At 41.1% G+C, this 17062-nt stretch overlaps 1 protein-coding gene across 16 annotated transcripts in view; it reads right to left on the bottom strand.

The window, feature by feature from the left end:
- The window catches only part of LOC124168990 (myosin heavy chain, muscle), a 98994-nt gene that overhangs the window by 32185 nt on the left and 49747 nt on the right, over window positions 1-17062 (bottom strand). For 9 of the 16 annotated variants that reach the window (XM_046547427.1, XM_046547432.1, XM_046547426.1 and 6 more), the window contains 7 exons: window positions 15396-15575; window positions 14275-14434; window positions 11280-11332; window positions 9685-9772; window positions 6769-6886; window positions 5859-5976; window positions 407-543 (listed from right to left, as the gene is read on the bottom strand). In XM_046547427.1, coding sequence (XP_046403383.1) covers window positions 407-543; window positions 5859-5976; window positions 6769-6886; window positions 9685-9772; window positions 11280-11332; window positions 14275-14434; window positions 15396-15575 — 854 coding nt within the window. Of the gene's footprint in view, window positions 1-406; window positions 544-3044; window positions 3163-4660; window positions 4779-5858; window positions 5977-6768; window positions 6887-9684; window positions 9773-11279; window positions 11333-12913; window positions 12967-14274; window positions 14435-15395; window positions 15576-17062 lie in introns of all 16 variants that reach the window. The other 7 variants (XM_046547433.1, XM_046547418.1, XM_046547419.1 and 4 more) reach the window with 3 other exon arrangements.

Raw genomic sequence — 17062 nt, 5'->3', positions numbered from 1 at the left:
AAGAAACAATATTGAACTCTACTAAACCCAACCAATATGATTGCCTCACTACGGTCTACGTCTTTGTGTAGATAATTTGTTTTTTTTCTGTAGGTAAGTGGTGCCTTTTCTTCACCATTTTGTTTCATAATTTTTAATGCGTGAATCTTTTTCAGTTGTCTGTTATTTCCATACATCTAACTTCTACAATTTTATTTGTGACCTCTAATTGAGGTTGGTCGATGATAAAGTCAATTCTAAGCAATAAAATTTAAAACTCCCTAATATTCAGACTTAATGTCCATAAATTGAAGATTTTCAAACTTTCACTTTCCACCATAGTAGTGGCTGTTTGTGGACCTTTTAAATTCCGTTGGCTGTGCACGAGGAAAGAGCGACGGCCGGAGGGGCTTGGTAGAGCACTCACCTCTGGTCTTGCAGCCTCTTGTATTCCTTGCGGACGAGGTAACCACGGATCCAAGCCTGCATCCAGGAGATGATCTTTCCAAGACGCTCGTCACGCAATTCTTCCATGGTACCCAAGATACCGGCACGGAAGAACACCTGTTGTGTGGGCAGAGAGGAGGGGGAGGAACGCCTCGCTTAGAGCGGCAATCCTCTTCGCCAAAACATCATCCCACCCACTTCGCAAAAACATGGCCCTCACCTCTACTCCTACGACGGCTTTAACTTATCCCCATGATTCAGTGAATAAATTTACAGCCCACAAAAGATAGGAGGAATAAATCAAAAATCTTCGGCAAAGCAACAATTTAAAAATCATATCAACTCCCTTCAGCACTTCCAGAAAATGAAATCAAATCAAAGGAGTGATGACTCTTCGTTTGCAAAAATTATTATCAGAAAAAAAATGTTTCCGAAAATTACCATGCTTAAAATGAACTTCATTTTAAGTATGCCTAAAACAAAGATGCTTTTGAATGGCAATGAGAAATAAAATTCAGTCCCCGAAAGAAAAATGTCTATGATAGCTCGAGGCGACAAAAAGTCTTCGAAAAACGTCTTTGCCAAATTGGCTCAAAAATAATTTTGCCGTCCAAAAAAATACATTCCCCATCGACGAGAATACATTAGTACAATCTAGAAACACAACTATTGGTAGTAAACAGGCGAATGAGCAATGCTAATCATTTGCAAAGCAAAGCATTGCTCGCCACCCACGTGCACACCGACCCTTGTGAGGGGGGGCAGTGGATGGGCGGCGAGGTCAGAGGAAGCGTGCAGATATAGGCAAAGTGATGCAGAGTGCAACGAATAAACATGGAGGGACTCAATGCCGGACACGAAATGGACGTGCAGTTCACACGAATTTGTGCTGGGTTTTCTGTGTGTGCTTAAGTGGTACACTGATTTGGTTAGAAAAGAGATAGAGGAATTTTAATTTCACATTAGGAGACAAATAGAGGAATGTAGGATGGTATAGAACGCATCAGTCAAGCTTCACTGATATTTAAAAACTGAGGACATTATCTTGAAATATTCACTGTCAATAAGGGAGATACAAACAAATATTATCCTTCCTTATTAAACATGAGAGTTTTAATTCAGTATTTTCTCTTATGAAAAACTTCTAAAGGTCTATCTTCTTGCTTTCCAGAGGTTTGCCGGCATACATGAAGAGAAAATGTGAGAATCAAGGTTTCCGCGGTGTTACGATTCCAAATTCTCCACTCTCGGTCACTACTGAGTCGGTTGCACTATAGTGAAAGACAACAATTTCGCTGCCACTTGTGCCGCCGTCTTCAGGTGGAAGGTGTTGTGTTTCACTAAACAGCAGCCAAGAAGGTTGTAACCAAGAAATGGAGAAAGAGAGGTGAGTCGTTTGTTTGGAATAAGATGCGAATGCAAGCACCAGCGGTAGGGAGGAAAATACTCATTAAAATATTTACATTCAGACGATGGCAAATTAAGACAAAGTCCACTCCAACCTCTGACAATTACAGAGTGATAGTGTTTGTTTGAAACGAGCCAAAGACAGAATAGTCAGCTGAGTGAGAGTGATGCGTCCTCATAAGATATGCGAGTCAAAGTGGATAATTCCACCGGAGACAATGTGCAGTAATGCCAGCGGATAGCAGCAGCGTCAGCAGCGGCAACAGCTTCTCCTGCGAATGCGAATGAAATACACCTCTAGGACATAAAAAGCGGGACAATTGGACTGAGAAGGGTGAAAACATAATGGAGGGCGTTGTACAAGGGCTTCAGGATAGTGCTCGGGAAGGTAGAGGCGTCTCTACTGCTTTGCGGTGAATGATTGAGGAGTATTGATTGCTATGCCTATTTGCGTTAGAGCGGAATTACGAACAAACTTATGCTAAAGTGAAGGCGATTTGAGCGCTTAGCGATTCAAGTGTTTCATAATTAAAGGCACCGGTGATCTCAGGTGAATATTGCTATCGATAATGGGCAGAAATATTGCTGAGAGGGCAAAGAAACGGAGCAAAAATCTGAAAAAGAGGGTATATTTCCGTGCACTTAATTGAGTTTAACAGTAAGACTACCATGGCTTCATCAATAACTGGCAATTGAAGTAAACTTATGCAATCAACTGAGACCGATTTCCATAGAAGCAAAAGCACAACTGAAGCGAAATTAAGTAATTAACTGCAGCAGTAACTATTAAAATATGTTTTGCGAATGATGCTACAACGTCTCCGCGTAAAGCACTCTACATTCATACCAGAGAGGCAAAAATAAAGCATTCAACAGATGGAATATATCAATGCTGATCTTTGAAAGCAATTAAGGTACTTCTTAATGCGTGAAATTTAAATGAAAATATGGCGTTATTGCCTCCAGTCAAACATTTTTCTCGTGCAATTTTGAGGCTGCCAAATAAAAATGTGCATAAATAAAGTCTGAAGAAAAGCAAATATCCTGCGACAATCAATATTACAAATCGCGGCCTCTAAGAGCAAAGAGAAGCGCAGCGTCGCAGTGATTGGTTAAGAAGGCGATGCGTTGCTGTTCGGAGGTGGCGCCGCTCAGCGGCCTCTGGCCACTTCCTCCCTGCTACGTGGCTGATAATACCGCGAGACCTGTACCTTTGTTTTTCCCATTCTGTATTGCTCTGGCTCCATATTCACGGACTCCAGAATGGTTTCAGCAACCTCTTCCAAAGACATGCCTTCCTTGATGCGGTGCGCGCACAGGATTTTGTAACTGCGGGGTTGAAACGGATGCATTCACTTGATTGGTTCATGGATTTGAGCGACTGTGGGTCCGCGCGTGTGTGGGGGCTGTTGGCTCGTTTGATTAGTGGCGTTGGATAGCGGAGTTGGGATTGGTGTCTTCGACAGAGTATTGACAATTTTTTTCGTATCGACTCAGAGTTTGTCACAGACTATAATACGTCCTCCACAGTGAACTTCACGGCTGTCTTGGACACATCATGAGTTAGAAATGTATACCGACATTTTTCCAGTTATATCCCAAATTTTATCAAAACCCCAGAGCATGTATTATGTAGAACTCTTATCGACAAAACGTAAGCGTGCCATAAGGCCGTGAACGATTCCTTTTGCCTTCGCTGTTTTGGCTAAAATATTTTCCATTTCAGCGTGAATATATAATATATATATAATAATAATATTTTAATATATAATAATGGTAAAAGAATTGAAATACCCCTCATAAAAATACCTCCCTTTCGGGATATCAATGATAAAAGATGCAGGTCATAAACCATATCCCGAATAATTTTAATGTATTTTCTTTCCACTTAATTGTTTCCAAGTTCAGAAGAGAAACAATAATTTTAAAACCCAATTACGCAATTAAGTCACCGCACTCCAGAAGAAGACTGAAATGCATGTTTCGAGGACACCGAGCTGGGAAGAGAGAGGAAACGACTGCGGTAGGTTTGACGGAGGGACGAGAGAGAGGTTTTGAAGTCAACAGACAGCCATCCACGGACATCAATATGTACACAAAGAGTGACTTACGCTTAAGAGGAAGGGGTAACATTCAAGATTGCTCAAGATTTAGTGGTTTCCAAGGTTTGCATGTGATTACAAAGAAAACACATATACACATACTAGTCACATATATACAACTCTTTTTTTCGCAGACGGAAGGTTTGTGATGGAACTCATCACATCGTGTATATCTCTTTCTATTTACAAATGTGTTCTTGTAGGGGAAAGATCTATTTCCTTTAGAGACAGACAAGCAATGGCAGAATTCGTCTTCACAGCGCTTTCCCTACTAACAACTGGAAGCGAATGGAATATAATGATAGTCCGAATGGTACCACACAAAACAAATCATGAGAATTCCGCAACCATAGCCTTTAAAGACAGCAGGAAATCCGTAAAAGTAATCTGGTTGCTCAGGGATTTCGGAAGAGACTTAAATGGCCGAATGAGACAGACTTACAGGTTATCAAAAGCTATTGCCTTAATGGCGTTTCAATATCACCATATTAGAATGAGAAAATCTAGCCAAAGCTTGCCCAGCTTAAAGTCAGGGTGGAAGGTAGGCCATATGTACAGATTACACCTCCCACGTCTGCCCCTGCCCATCACCCAAACTGCCCACCAGCTTCTGGCCTCGTGGGAGGGTGGGGGCGGACGAGGGAGGCGGGGAGGGGGCGCTTTGGGGGGGAGGTTACGTGTGTTCTCTTCTTTGAACCTTCCGACCGCTCTATGACGTCACGTGCCTTAGTGTGACCCAATCGGTACTGTTCTGCTTCCAGGGCCACATTATCCAGAATGATCTCACTGCACTTCTTGGGGTCGTCGACGCCAGCCACGGCCTTTGGCGCCAGGATCTTATAGCTGCGCGATGGACAACACGGTTAGGTGGGCGGAGGACGCAAGCAAGAGTGCGCGTGCCCCTTACATTGGAGCGGGGGCGCAGTCAGGGGTGGCGGGAGGGGAGCGCATTCCGAGTTCGTTTTTGCCTGAGGCGTCACGTTGACTCGTAATGCGATCTCCTCTCACGGGGAACCTATAGACTATGGCATGCAAAAACATTATTGCTTTGATGGACACAACCCAAGGGTCGTCACCTATGGTCTGGTCAAATGAAAAAATACCGCGAAAATTATAAAATAAAGGCTTAAAAACTCTTCAGAAAGAACAATTCCGAGAGTTCAAATCGACTCTTAACCCCAATAATATTCCTTTATTGAGAGCGATCGAGACCATTATATCCATGCCCTTGTGGAGACCACCCTAAAACTAGTGATGTGTCCAACAAAGCTCTCGCTGAGTCACTCGGTGAAATAATGGTCGCTGCAAAAAAAGTGCGGCTGCATGAGTTCTTCCTAAGGCGTGCAGAGGGGTCAGAGTGCAAGGGGAATGAAAAATGGGATCTATTGGAGAATTGGACGTTTCACGAGGAAGAGGACTGACATCACAGGAGGACTTCGACGACACTGGCACGCTACGAACTGGACAATATGACAGAGGGTTGCAAACGGGTGAATCTAGGAAATCGCGGTGGATCACTACCAAAAAGACGTCACGATAACTCTGAAAATCAAGGACGAAATACATTGGGTAGTGCATGACGTGGACAACTAACCATAACTGTGATGGGAACATTTCATCAAAAGGGAACTGAAAAGTCAACGGACAAAAACCAAGTGGTACTCGTTGCGAGTGGAGATCGAGGTACTCTCATAAGTTTATTTCCACCGCAACGAGCGATATTAAATGGGAAAGTGTGGGCGAGGCTCTGAGTTAAGTGAGGTAGGTGCTTCGAAGGTGCGTGCTATGTGGTGATTGGTGGGAATTCCTTAGAAATCGTCAGGCAAAGGGGTTTCAAATGTTTCTTGAGAGAAAGGGGGTAGAAAATCTCAAGAAAACATGTCGGATCTCTCAAGGGGACGAATGACTGAAAATTGGACGAGCCTTGGTGTGGCCGATACGGTATGAGTCGGGGTCCAATGCAACTTCTTCCAAGCACTTGGCAGCGGCGGTCTTGGGGTCCTTCTCCTCGGTCATGGTCTTAGGGGCCAAAATCATGTACCTTCACGGGGAGGAAGTAAAGTGGGGGAATGGGGGAGGGGAATGGAAGCCATTGCGTGAAAAAAGCGATCACCAACACTCAAGGGTTGGAGCAAAAACTCCTCTCACTGCCTGATTGTAAGCAAGCAGGAATATTTTGAGACCAACCACTGAAACCCAAAAACTTCTTAGCTAGAACCCACCATTACAACTGTCCCTTATGCAATCACATAATGAATATGAAAAGAATGCAAATGATGTCGTAATTATTGCATTGTTTCCGAATGAAACCCTTTGGTAAAATATTACGGATCAAGTCTTGAATGAGTCACTATGATTCTTGCACTAATTACAGCAATGATTCAACCGCAATAAGTGCCTTCAACAGAAATCCTATTAAACTGTTTCCTGGAATTGAATGCATGATATTTGGTGACGCAGAAACAGTAAAATGGCTGTAGAAATTCAAATTATGCTCTTAAAACTAAGAACTGCTGTTAATCATGAAAAATCTTTGCAAATCATCAATAAATAAATAAATCTACTGTATATAATGTGTAACTCAAGTAAAACATGTGAATTATGTTACTCCCCTTTTGATTTTACATAAACAAGTGAAATTAAAAATATAAGAGATATCACTGTAAGGCAATCGATGTATTTCTTTAATTTGGATTTAAACTTACAAGAAAAATGAATAATTCTAATTAGGCGATCCAGGTGATAAATCGTACGAATTGATTTCATTGGTATGGGTACTAACTTATTATTGCTATTCATATGCATAAGATAAGTACTGTTGTATGACCCTTACCGGAGCTTGAAGTCGGGGTACACCATCCTGTTGGGGAAGCCCTTTCGGCAAATACGGATACCTTCAAGTACACCGTTACAAGTGAGCTGGTGCATCACAAGATGGGAGTCGATGACACCTGAATAGACAAATAATGCCATTGAGAATACGTTGCTGGTCGGCACAACGACATGAAACATATCACTAGGAATCGAACCGAATGAGTTTCTTAGTTCAAAGCGGTACTTAAAAAATCGCCTCCGGTTTGTTTTGGTGGAATATTTCAATTTCCATTATAGAGGAACACACAAATTTCTGTAATTTTCCACATTTGAATCAAACTTACACCTGCGTACGTTTCAAAGGAAAACTGTCGATAGCTAGCTTGGAGTAAGTTTGGTTAAACTGTGGAAAGTTACATAAGTTTGTTGTTTTGCCGGTATTCATCACCTTAAAAATGACTGCTTCCAATCGTAAAGTATGTCAGAATAAGCTTGATTAAAACGTGGAATATTAAAACTTTTGTGCGTGCTTCTCTCATCAGAAAATGGTAATGGTCAGAATACAGGAGAAATTAATGTATGTGATTGAAACTTTCAAAATCAAGCAAAATTGTAGCAGCTGACAAATGTGGCTAGGAATGTGAGTTGAAACCGTTTGGAATTAGATGTACATTGAACCGGAGAGAAGCATTTTCAATTGACGCCTTATTCAGCGCAGGTGGGCAAAATATGTCATTGGAAATCTGGAAATCAAGCGCAAAAAAAAGCGCCATCTTTGCAGTTTTTGTTTTCCACGAGGACAACTTAAAATTTAGGCTTTTTCATCGCATGCTACGTGAAACATATGAACGGGAACGATAGCAGAGTCATCTGGATGGCCAATTACTACATTTCTCCGAGTCTAGTAGTCGCATGCGCTTCAATAGGGTTGTTCAAGCCTATCAGAACGGTCTAAAAAAACGAATGTATATCACTTCTGATGTAATTTAATTTTGATTGGGATGAATGACAGATGCTTTGAAAAAGTAATGATGGAATTATTAGCAATCAAAATTCGAACAATTTTAAACGCCGCCAAAAACGGTCGGCCATCTTGAAATAGAGGTGATGACGAAACAAGCCTGTACGGCTGGCCTGTACCCTCGATCGCTCGATGCCAAGCTGAGCACTCTGCATGCCGACTGGACATTTGCCAAGGTTATTCCTTATTTTGAAATGGCCTTTGTTGTGCATGAAGCTTCCGGATGGATCAAGGCGACGTATGTAGTGTAATTGTTGACAGGAATTGAAAGTTTTGTATAGCTGCATTTGCAAGGAAACTACCTACGTGCAGTGAACTTTCATTTTGCCGCTAGTGCAAGTGAACAAAATTTGTGCCCTTAATGTACCCCTGAGTGAATTGATTGCATATAGACGATGAAGTAAAGAGTGAAGCGACAAGTGAAGTGAGTTGTGAATGTAACATCTTCGACGAAATTATTTATTTTTTCCATGCTGGTTCAATCAACCCTATATATTTCGATCTAAGGTATCTAACTATTGCGAAGGATATGTTTCATATTTGAGCTAGTTGTACTTAGAGGATACATCGAACGTATATTAATTTTCATTCGTTTGTTCGCCTCCAAGTTCTGTTTGATTTTATTACCTAATGCCAATTCATTTGGAGCATTCGTCAGTGTTTACATTTCACGAAATTCGTTGCGCTGTTGTTTGTTTTGGTCATATTTTGGTTACGGTAATAGTGAAAGTGAAATTCGAAGTTTTTTGATTTTACAATAACTGGTTTAGCTAGTTTAATAATTTGTTTCAGCCTATTCATTTCATTGTCTTCGTAATATCAATGTAAAATAACGTAAACTGATTCTAAGTCGTTAGTGATGAGTGGTAAGTGAGGTGTGGAGAATCCTTTCGAACTTCAAGGAGTGCAAATTCTTTTGTGTGTGCAGAGTGATTGGAAAACCGATTGTCATGTTTTATTAGTGTTACATAATTGTGTTTTATATTTATTGTGAGCCAAGTTTTTTATTGAATCAGTTGATTTGGAATATACTGATTATACGTATCAAAAAGACAGCTCGTGAAATGTGTGCGTTGTAGTGCTATTTGTGATATGATGAGCAATAAATATGTACTAGTAAGGGTAATTTTGCTTATTATTACTCTTATTAAAGGATAAATTTGGATTTTCTTTAAACATTGGTCTGGCGGCAGACGCTGGAGATCTTTTAAAAAAAAGTGGAATAACCCTGCTGAGCCACTTCAAACACTGCAGTAGGGCATCTACAGGCTTGTGACGTCACACATCAATTCAAGATGGAAGTAGGGCTTTTTGGCGTAACGTAAAATTTGTCACTGTTTAAAGCCTTCTCTAAACATGTACAATGAAGAAAATAGCGTAATATAACTGTCATTGCTCCTTCTGAAGCACGATCTTTCAATTTCTTTAATAAAAAAAATATGGTGAACAACCCTATTCTGAGAAAAGCAGTTTCCACCATTGGAAGGATAAGCGCCCCCTAGAGCTTCACAGGTAAATGGTTCCACATGTAATGTTTTTCGTTTGCGGTTTATTGAACGTATGAAGATGGTCGGGTAGTCAAGAATACTCGCAATATTTTTAAGAGCCTCTAAAAGAACCAAAATTTAAACATTTGAGGCTTCACAACGTTAGGAACGTCGGAAATTGGGTGAAATTTAATTACGGAGTTATTAGAAATGTTTATTACTTCGGAATCGTCCATTTTCTTCATTGTATAATTGAAATTTTAAAAATTAATTAAATCCACGCGTTTCACCACCCACAGCTGCTGAAATTAGTTAGCGATGTGCCCTAACAATGGTGGACCCCAATTCGTAGTTATTAAAAGGCAATCCAGAGGACTCTGTAGAGAGAAATGCCATAAAGAGGGATAGGGTTGGCGTGTAAACTTACCGGCCTGCTTCAACTCGTTGGGGATGATGCAACGGACGAAGTGAGGCTGGGTGCTCCTCAATGTGGCCATCAGGTTGTTCAATTGTTCCTGTGGTGTTGACGCCGTGGGAACAAGCGAAGGGAATTGGGGAGATAAGACAAGAGAGCGTCACTCACAATGAATGCATGAAGAAGTTCACTTCTATATGTGTGAGCGAAAAAACTTGACTATGCAGTATAGCGTGTTAAAGGCTTACTTTGCGCTTGAGAGTATCTCAAAAGTACCCAATAATATGAGTTAAAATTAAGATTTTCATGAAATAGCAAAGCAATGCTGCTAAATTAATATTCAGCTTTAAATAACTGCTCAAAATCAAATCTAGTAAATAACAAAGAAACAAAAGATCGACGCAATACTGCAGCACTAAAATATATAATAATTACAGCTAAATGCTTTCAAAAGGACTCAATTACAGTCGATTGATTGAATTATGAAGACGGGAAACTCAGTTGGTATTTATAAAAATAAGAAGTAGTCGGGAAATGGATGACAGGGTTCACTATGTTAGTCCATAGGAAGTTTAAGATTGAACTACTTCCGATGACTACATAGCCGCCTAAAATACAAGCAAAATGCTCGCTGAGCATGCACTACTGACGATTTCTTCAATACCAAATGGCTGAGAGTAAGAGGCAAATCAAACGGAGCACAAATTGAAAACAAAGAAGCATAAGCAATTACAGAGGAAGCGGCGCTTCACGTGACAGCAACGCTGAGAGTATAATTCCCACAAAAATATGATAAATGAGTAAAGATACAGTGTACCCGTGCGACTGAAACACAGACTGATTGGGACAGACATTTCAACCCCCAAAAATACAACTTGACAAATAATATTTGATTTCGATGTCGTGATCTAATAGAGGAATTAAGTAATAAACTTTTTTATGCCTTTAAGGAGGTACGCTAAAGATTTCTACCAAATAAACGATGAAACAGCCATTTGATAATAAAATTAATACCTAAACCATTTTTTAAAAGTATCTTGGTGGATGGTGGTTAAAGCTTAAGTTTTTGGCGTGATAGAAGAACACCCAATCCCAGCAGTTTATTTGGAACTAAGTTGAATTCAATACACCCATAGTGAACAGGGTGAAGAGTTCCACGGTCTACGAAAATACATCCACCCCCAAGAATATAAAAACAGCCTCTAAACCTCCAGGATACTTTAAATGGTTTATAATTAGAGAAAGGTAGATTAGAAAATGTATCACACCATGCATATAGTCACCACACACTTTTAGAAGGCATCTACGAGTTAATTTAGTCAGTCACAATGATGGAGCGATAAAGCGGAGAAAAATGGCCACTGATGGTCACCAATTGACCGCCAATGTATCCACAACGCCGCGTGATCGGCATTGAAATTCACATGAACAGCCAGAGTAAACAATCAGCCTGTGCCGGGAAGGGCTCAGGAGATCCTTTATCCGGCTGTTAATGTGAGCAGTGGGAGGGTGGTAGGGGGACGGCCCGAGCGACAGTCGTGACATGTGTCGAAGCCGCCTTGGTGACGGGGAAGGGCGGGTTAGCAACCGCAAGCGTTGAGCAGCACCTTGTATGAAGAGGACACCGTAGCGAAGCCACCACCCTTCTTGCCACGACCGCCTGTGGGAATCGCCACGCGCGCGGAAACATATCAAGAGAGAGGAAGGAGGTGGGTGGGGAGAGAGAGAGAGATAGAAAGAGAGAAGCAAGGAGGGAGAGAGAGAGAAAGAGAGAGAGAGAGAGTGAGTGATTGTGACGAGGCGGGCGTGCCAGCACAGTGGAGAGAGACACATAGATACCAATGCAATCAATCGCAGGCCATTCATTCCACAGTCCTACCACCAATCCAACCAACGAGCCCATCGCAGCGGGCGCACACAGCGGCCATTGCTGTTAATCACGGTTAGCCTTTGACCGCGCAAGCAGCACATAATGGCGCGTTCAAATGCAAATGACACTGCCAATAATTACCGATTAGGTACAGAAAGGCGCAACCAATAGAGTCACAGCAATCGTGGATTCCGTTTCATCATGGAAACTACTCCGACCAAAATCGCACCGCCCCAAGTTGCTTCATTCTTAATTTCGCCGGCTCAATTTTTTACATGCTGATTATTTGTAAACTGGTGCGAAGATTTGCAAACATTGCGTTATCATCCAGATTGATTCCTTCAATCACAAGTAGTGCCACTTTACGGAACGTAATCGAGGCGTTTCTCTCCCACCCTTAGACCACCCAAAATAAGTCAAACACAAACGGATTCTTGATGGAGATACAAATAAAATTTTGGCGGCCAACATCACCCCACTTAGTTTTGTAAATATTCACAGGCACAAAAAATGCAAATTTGAAAAAAAAACCTTTCCCCCCCCCCCCCCCCCCAATCGGAGTAGGTGATTGTTCGATGACCTAAACATGAAGAGGGTGAAACATAGAATGGGCGTGCAAAGTAACACATGTAAGACGCAGCACAACATAGAGCATAGGTAAAGGATAGAAACAGAGGCAGAATCCGCAACGTCTACTTGAACAAACACAGGACATTGAGGCGGAGCAGCACAAAGACAGCCACAAAAGAGTGAGGTAAACGGAGGCAGAGTTTGTGGAAGGTGTTTAGACAGGCACAAGTTGGAAGGCGGCTTTAACAGCACAAGGATGGTTCGAACGCACACAACCACATACAAGCACAATCGATTGGTTTGGGTTTGGTGACGAGAGGCAGCACAATGGGAGGGATGTACGGGACTGCATATATTCGGGCAAATTTTATTCAAGTTCGACCAAAGCTCTAGTGCTTGAATCGAACGCAGCTATGAAGGATGGCTTGACTTAAACGCTTGAGAGAATTCTTGAAAAGGAATATTTCAAGAGAAGCAAAGAAGGCAGTCACCGCAAAATTATAAATTCCGATGCCCAACTTAGATACAGAAATTTACGGCCAAGGAAATAGGATCACTTTGTTTAATTTATGCATCTCGAGTGGAGCGGAGGAAGAACTTAACTTCAGTCGTTGATCATTCGTATGATTTAGCAATAATTTTTGTCGATATAGGGACTTCGAATTAATTAATACAGGGAGCATTAGGGCTTGTTTACTTTTAAAGTAACATTTTAATTTTTTCATTGCCTCAAAATGCGGCAAGGCTGGAAGCGAACTAGAGCTTTGGTGTGAACGTGGAGACCTCGGTGGACTCAATTACCCTGTAGAGGGCGGAGACAGTCTGGAAACCGGATCCCTTGGTCCTCTTTCCACCTATAGGAGCACAGCGAGTGGGTTGGGGATGACGTCACACACGGGGCGGGAAGTTGATTGGTGGTTTGGTAAAGACGTCCACGGGCCGGGGAACAAGAGACGAAAGACATTAGGAACGAAAGACATGAATGACACTTCTGCACCGCTCGCAGAGACACGCCATAGTTCCAGCTGCTGCTGCTGTTTCTTCTCACCACCACCGCCGCGCCTCCATCGCAACGAACACGAGCGAGCTCTACTTTCGCTCACTATTCGTGATTCATGGCCGAACGCGGAACGATTGTCCACACAAGGCCAAGAAACTTATAAACCGTGTATTACGGGAAAATTTTTAAGTTTCCCTTCAGGCAGATAGCCTAGAAATTACACGGTGACATTCAAACGAATTTTTCATGCATTCCTATCCTGATGCTGGGTCATAAAAAGAACACTCTCACAGACAAAAACTCATGTCACGCACTCCAAAATAGTTGCCTCTAAGGCCCTTTGAAAACATAAAAATGGTTTCTTACAGTTGTATTATATGTAGAGCCGATCATATAATACTGTATTAACATTTGTTACATTTTCTATAAAGCTTTCAGATTTGAATTTAGTGATAAATTAGACCAAATTAAAACAAATACGCAAGCAAAATTTCGTTCAATGATATTGAATACATGCATCAAACTTCTAAAATCTACAACTGACGAAGAATTATTTAACCTATAAAATCAGGAGATCACTGAAGTTTGATACGATGGGCTCTCAAGAATGAAGCTTCGGTAGAATATTTTTAAAGCCATTGTCTCGCCCAGAGCAATATCCTTTATAACCCTTTCGTTGATGATGAGAAAAACGATTCGAATTCAACCTATCTACTTCGTGAATACTCGTCGATGAGGCCTGGATGTGCATATCTAATGCTAAATATATTAACCAGTGATTTCATTAATGATTAAAACCAAACGCTTCACCATCTAAATTTATGGAGATGGCAACATAACAGGGAATGATTATGAAAAATGAATTGGGCTTCATTGTCTATAGAAATGTAACATAACGATTCAGTTAAAGAGAGCCACATTGACCAATGATTGGAATCATGACAGAAAACACATATATGAGTTGAAAATAGAAATATGATTGATCGTATTGGATATGAACTTGAAAATGAATTTCCAATACGCACAGTGAAATATTATGATTTCAATAAAAGTATAATAATTAACTCTCAGCTTAAGGTCTGACATATAAGATATCATCACGGCGCACCGTCATCGCATTACAGTACGCCTTACATGTAAGATGTGATTACAGTGACCTTACCCTTGCCACCGCCACCGGAATCAGCAGCACCAGACTGGCCAGGATGGTCAGCGAAGATCTCAACCAACAGCTTGTTGCTAGCCTTCTTGAACTGATCGACAACGGTGTCATTCAGGGGATCCTTGTTCTTCTCAAGCCATCCACTCAAGTTGTAGGCGACCTGTTACGTGCGATATTAAAAGCCTTACGTTCACACTCCCATCTAGAAATATGGTGTACCTGGTGCGATCAATTCCAACGACCGACCAAAACGCACATTAAATAACATATTTGCCTAAAATTTAGGTTGACATTTTCTCCATTGATAGAATACGTCAGTGTGTACATTTCAAGTAATGTGGTCAAAGTCCTGGAGAGAAACTTATAAGAGATATCGCTTAAAAGCTCCAGTGTCCGTCGAAATATGCTCATTCAGTATCAAAATACTTATGCAGGAGAATTTTCAAAGCTTCGTTAGCTCCTTGGAAGTGAACAGCCGAAAACTCCTTCAGAGCATGCGTGCTTTCAGTCCCTTTAACAGAATCAAAGGTTCGTGGTTACCGAATTTGCCCCAGCAGACTCTCTTACCTTTCACAGAGTGTAAGCGCCATCTATAACGCTGTCAAAGTGGCTGATATTAAGGCTGTTCACTTTAAGAAAGCGTGCGATGCATGGAAAACTCGCCCGTACAAGTTCGTTGATGCTAAAGGAATATATGCTTCGGAAACCAAGAGTGCTTTGTTCCATAAATTTCCCTTCATGAACTTCTTCTCATTGTTTAACATACACTCCCTGAAAATACCCACAGAATGAAAAAAGCTATTGTAATTTACAGCCTCGCAAAGCGTGGCTTCTGGAAAATGTCATGCTGATATTTTATAATTTTCTAGGTGCATTTTCATTGTCCGCGCCACCACTTTCACGAGATAATGACATCTCCAGGTGCAATATAAACAATACAATAAAGTTCAAAATATTTTCATGAGTAGGAATAAATTTTTCATTTGCATGTAACAATAGTGACTAGAAATATTTTGAAAAATTTCAGTCCATTTATTCCGATAGGCACTTGAATCAAACTACGGTCACAGTGAATGGCAGAAGAGAAGGAAGGTTTCCCATTGAATAGGAGAGGCACTCACAGTTCCGGCGTAGTGGCAGATGGCGAAGTGAGCCTCAACCTGGCCTGGCTTGGGTGGCTTGGGCTTCTGGAAGTTGGGTGACTTGCCCAAGTGGTTGTTCCTCAGCTTCTCCTCAAAGGTCTTATCAGTGGCCTTGGGGAACATAGACTCTTCCTCAAGGATTGACAAGATACCCATGGGCTACGAGGGGAAAGAGGTAAGTTCCGTGGCATGAGAAAACATGTGCCCCCAACGACTTCTCAATAAACATAATAAACTGAGTATCCTCCGTCCAACAGTACACGGAAAAGGAAAACATTCCGCACACATACATTGCAACCGAATCCATGGCAGCATGAAAAACTTTTTTCTATTAATGTTGCCACATGGACTGAATAAATACCGTTTGCTAAATTTCCGGTATGTGCTGGAACGGAGGAAACCAGATATTCATAGAAATTTCTTTCACGACAACCGGGTGAAAATGAGATGAAAGAATAAGATTATACATACAAATGCTCGCCTGCTGGACAATTTTCATGCATGAATATTTAAAGTCACATATACGATATTTCAATACAGAAATGGCATCAGATTAGGCAATAAATTGGCATTCTAGAATGATTGAGGATTCATTTTATGTACATCATATTTAAGCAACTAAACAAGTAGGCATTGACAAAAATTACAAAATTTAAATTTAGTTCCTAATGCAGGCCTCTTTTCAATGAAAGTTTCACCCCGGTGGTTAATAATATCCGTCAATTATAGCATTTAATAAGCGGAGTTCATTATAATAAGTAATACGTTCAAAATAGACTCAATCAATGGATTGTTTTCCTAAATATTTTACATCCAAGGAAAAGGGGCAGTTAGAGAGGAATCCATGTGGAAGCTAGGCAAAGAGTTAAAACCCTCAAAATCAATTTTATTGATACATATTAGATCGCTTGACACCAGAGCCAAAAAATGATTCCGACTGAGCTCCTCCACGTTGCCACACTCGATGTGATTAATTCGCTCTTTAAAGTGCGCACCAGAGATGAGTAGAACACCAAAGAAAGTAAGTAAACTCAGTTACAATCACATCTTGAAACTTGTAATCAGAAACAAGCACCAACAACTCCAACTTCAAAAAGTAACTAGTTACTGTCACAAGTACAGTGACTATTACTTTTCGTAAAACCTTGTGAAAACTGCCACCGAGATCTGTCCAGGAGGATCTAGTTAATGTTTTCTTAAACTAGAAGATTATTGCATTGCTTCTGCGCGGTGCTTTGGCGACATTATGCGCGTGAGAATACATCATTTCACTTACAGATCTTGGCATGCTCCATTCGGAAATAGTCAAAAAGGAGAAGTGACGATTCAGCAGAAAGTAATGAGTAGATAACAAGCAAAAGTTAAATGTTTCAAGTGTAACGATTACAAGTTATAAATACCTGGAATTTAATCATTACCGGTAACTGAGCTACTTTAATTCAGTCATCTCTGGAGCAGACGCTTCCGCCGAATGGGAGAGAGGGAGAGATAAGGAATCTCATTCAGAAGGAATACTCACACAGGTTCAGCGACTTCGTTGGTTACCAGACTTATGCTGCTGCATAAGAGTCCATGCCTTCGCCTGGAGGGGAGCATAGGCCATTTTGATGAAGCTGAACGCTACTGGAACTAAGTCATGCGATGAG

The sequence above is a fragment of the Ischnura elegans genome, chromosome 12 (genome assembly GCF_921293095.1).
Source record: "Ischnura elegans chromosome 12, ioIscEleg1.1, whole genome shotgun sequence".
NCBI classification, from domain to species: domain Eukaryota; kingdom Metazoa; phylum Arthropoda; class Insecta; order Odonata; family Coenagrionidae; genus Ischnura; species Ischnura elegans.
Note: the sequence above shows the minus strand (reverse complement) of the source record. Positions and strands in the feature narration are given on the sequence as shown.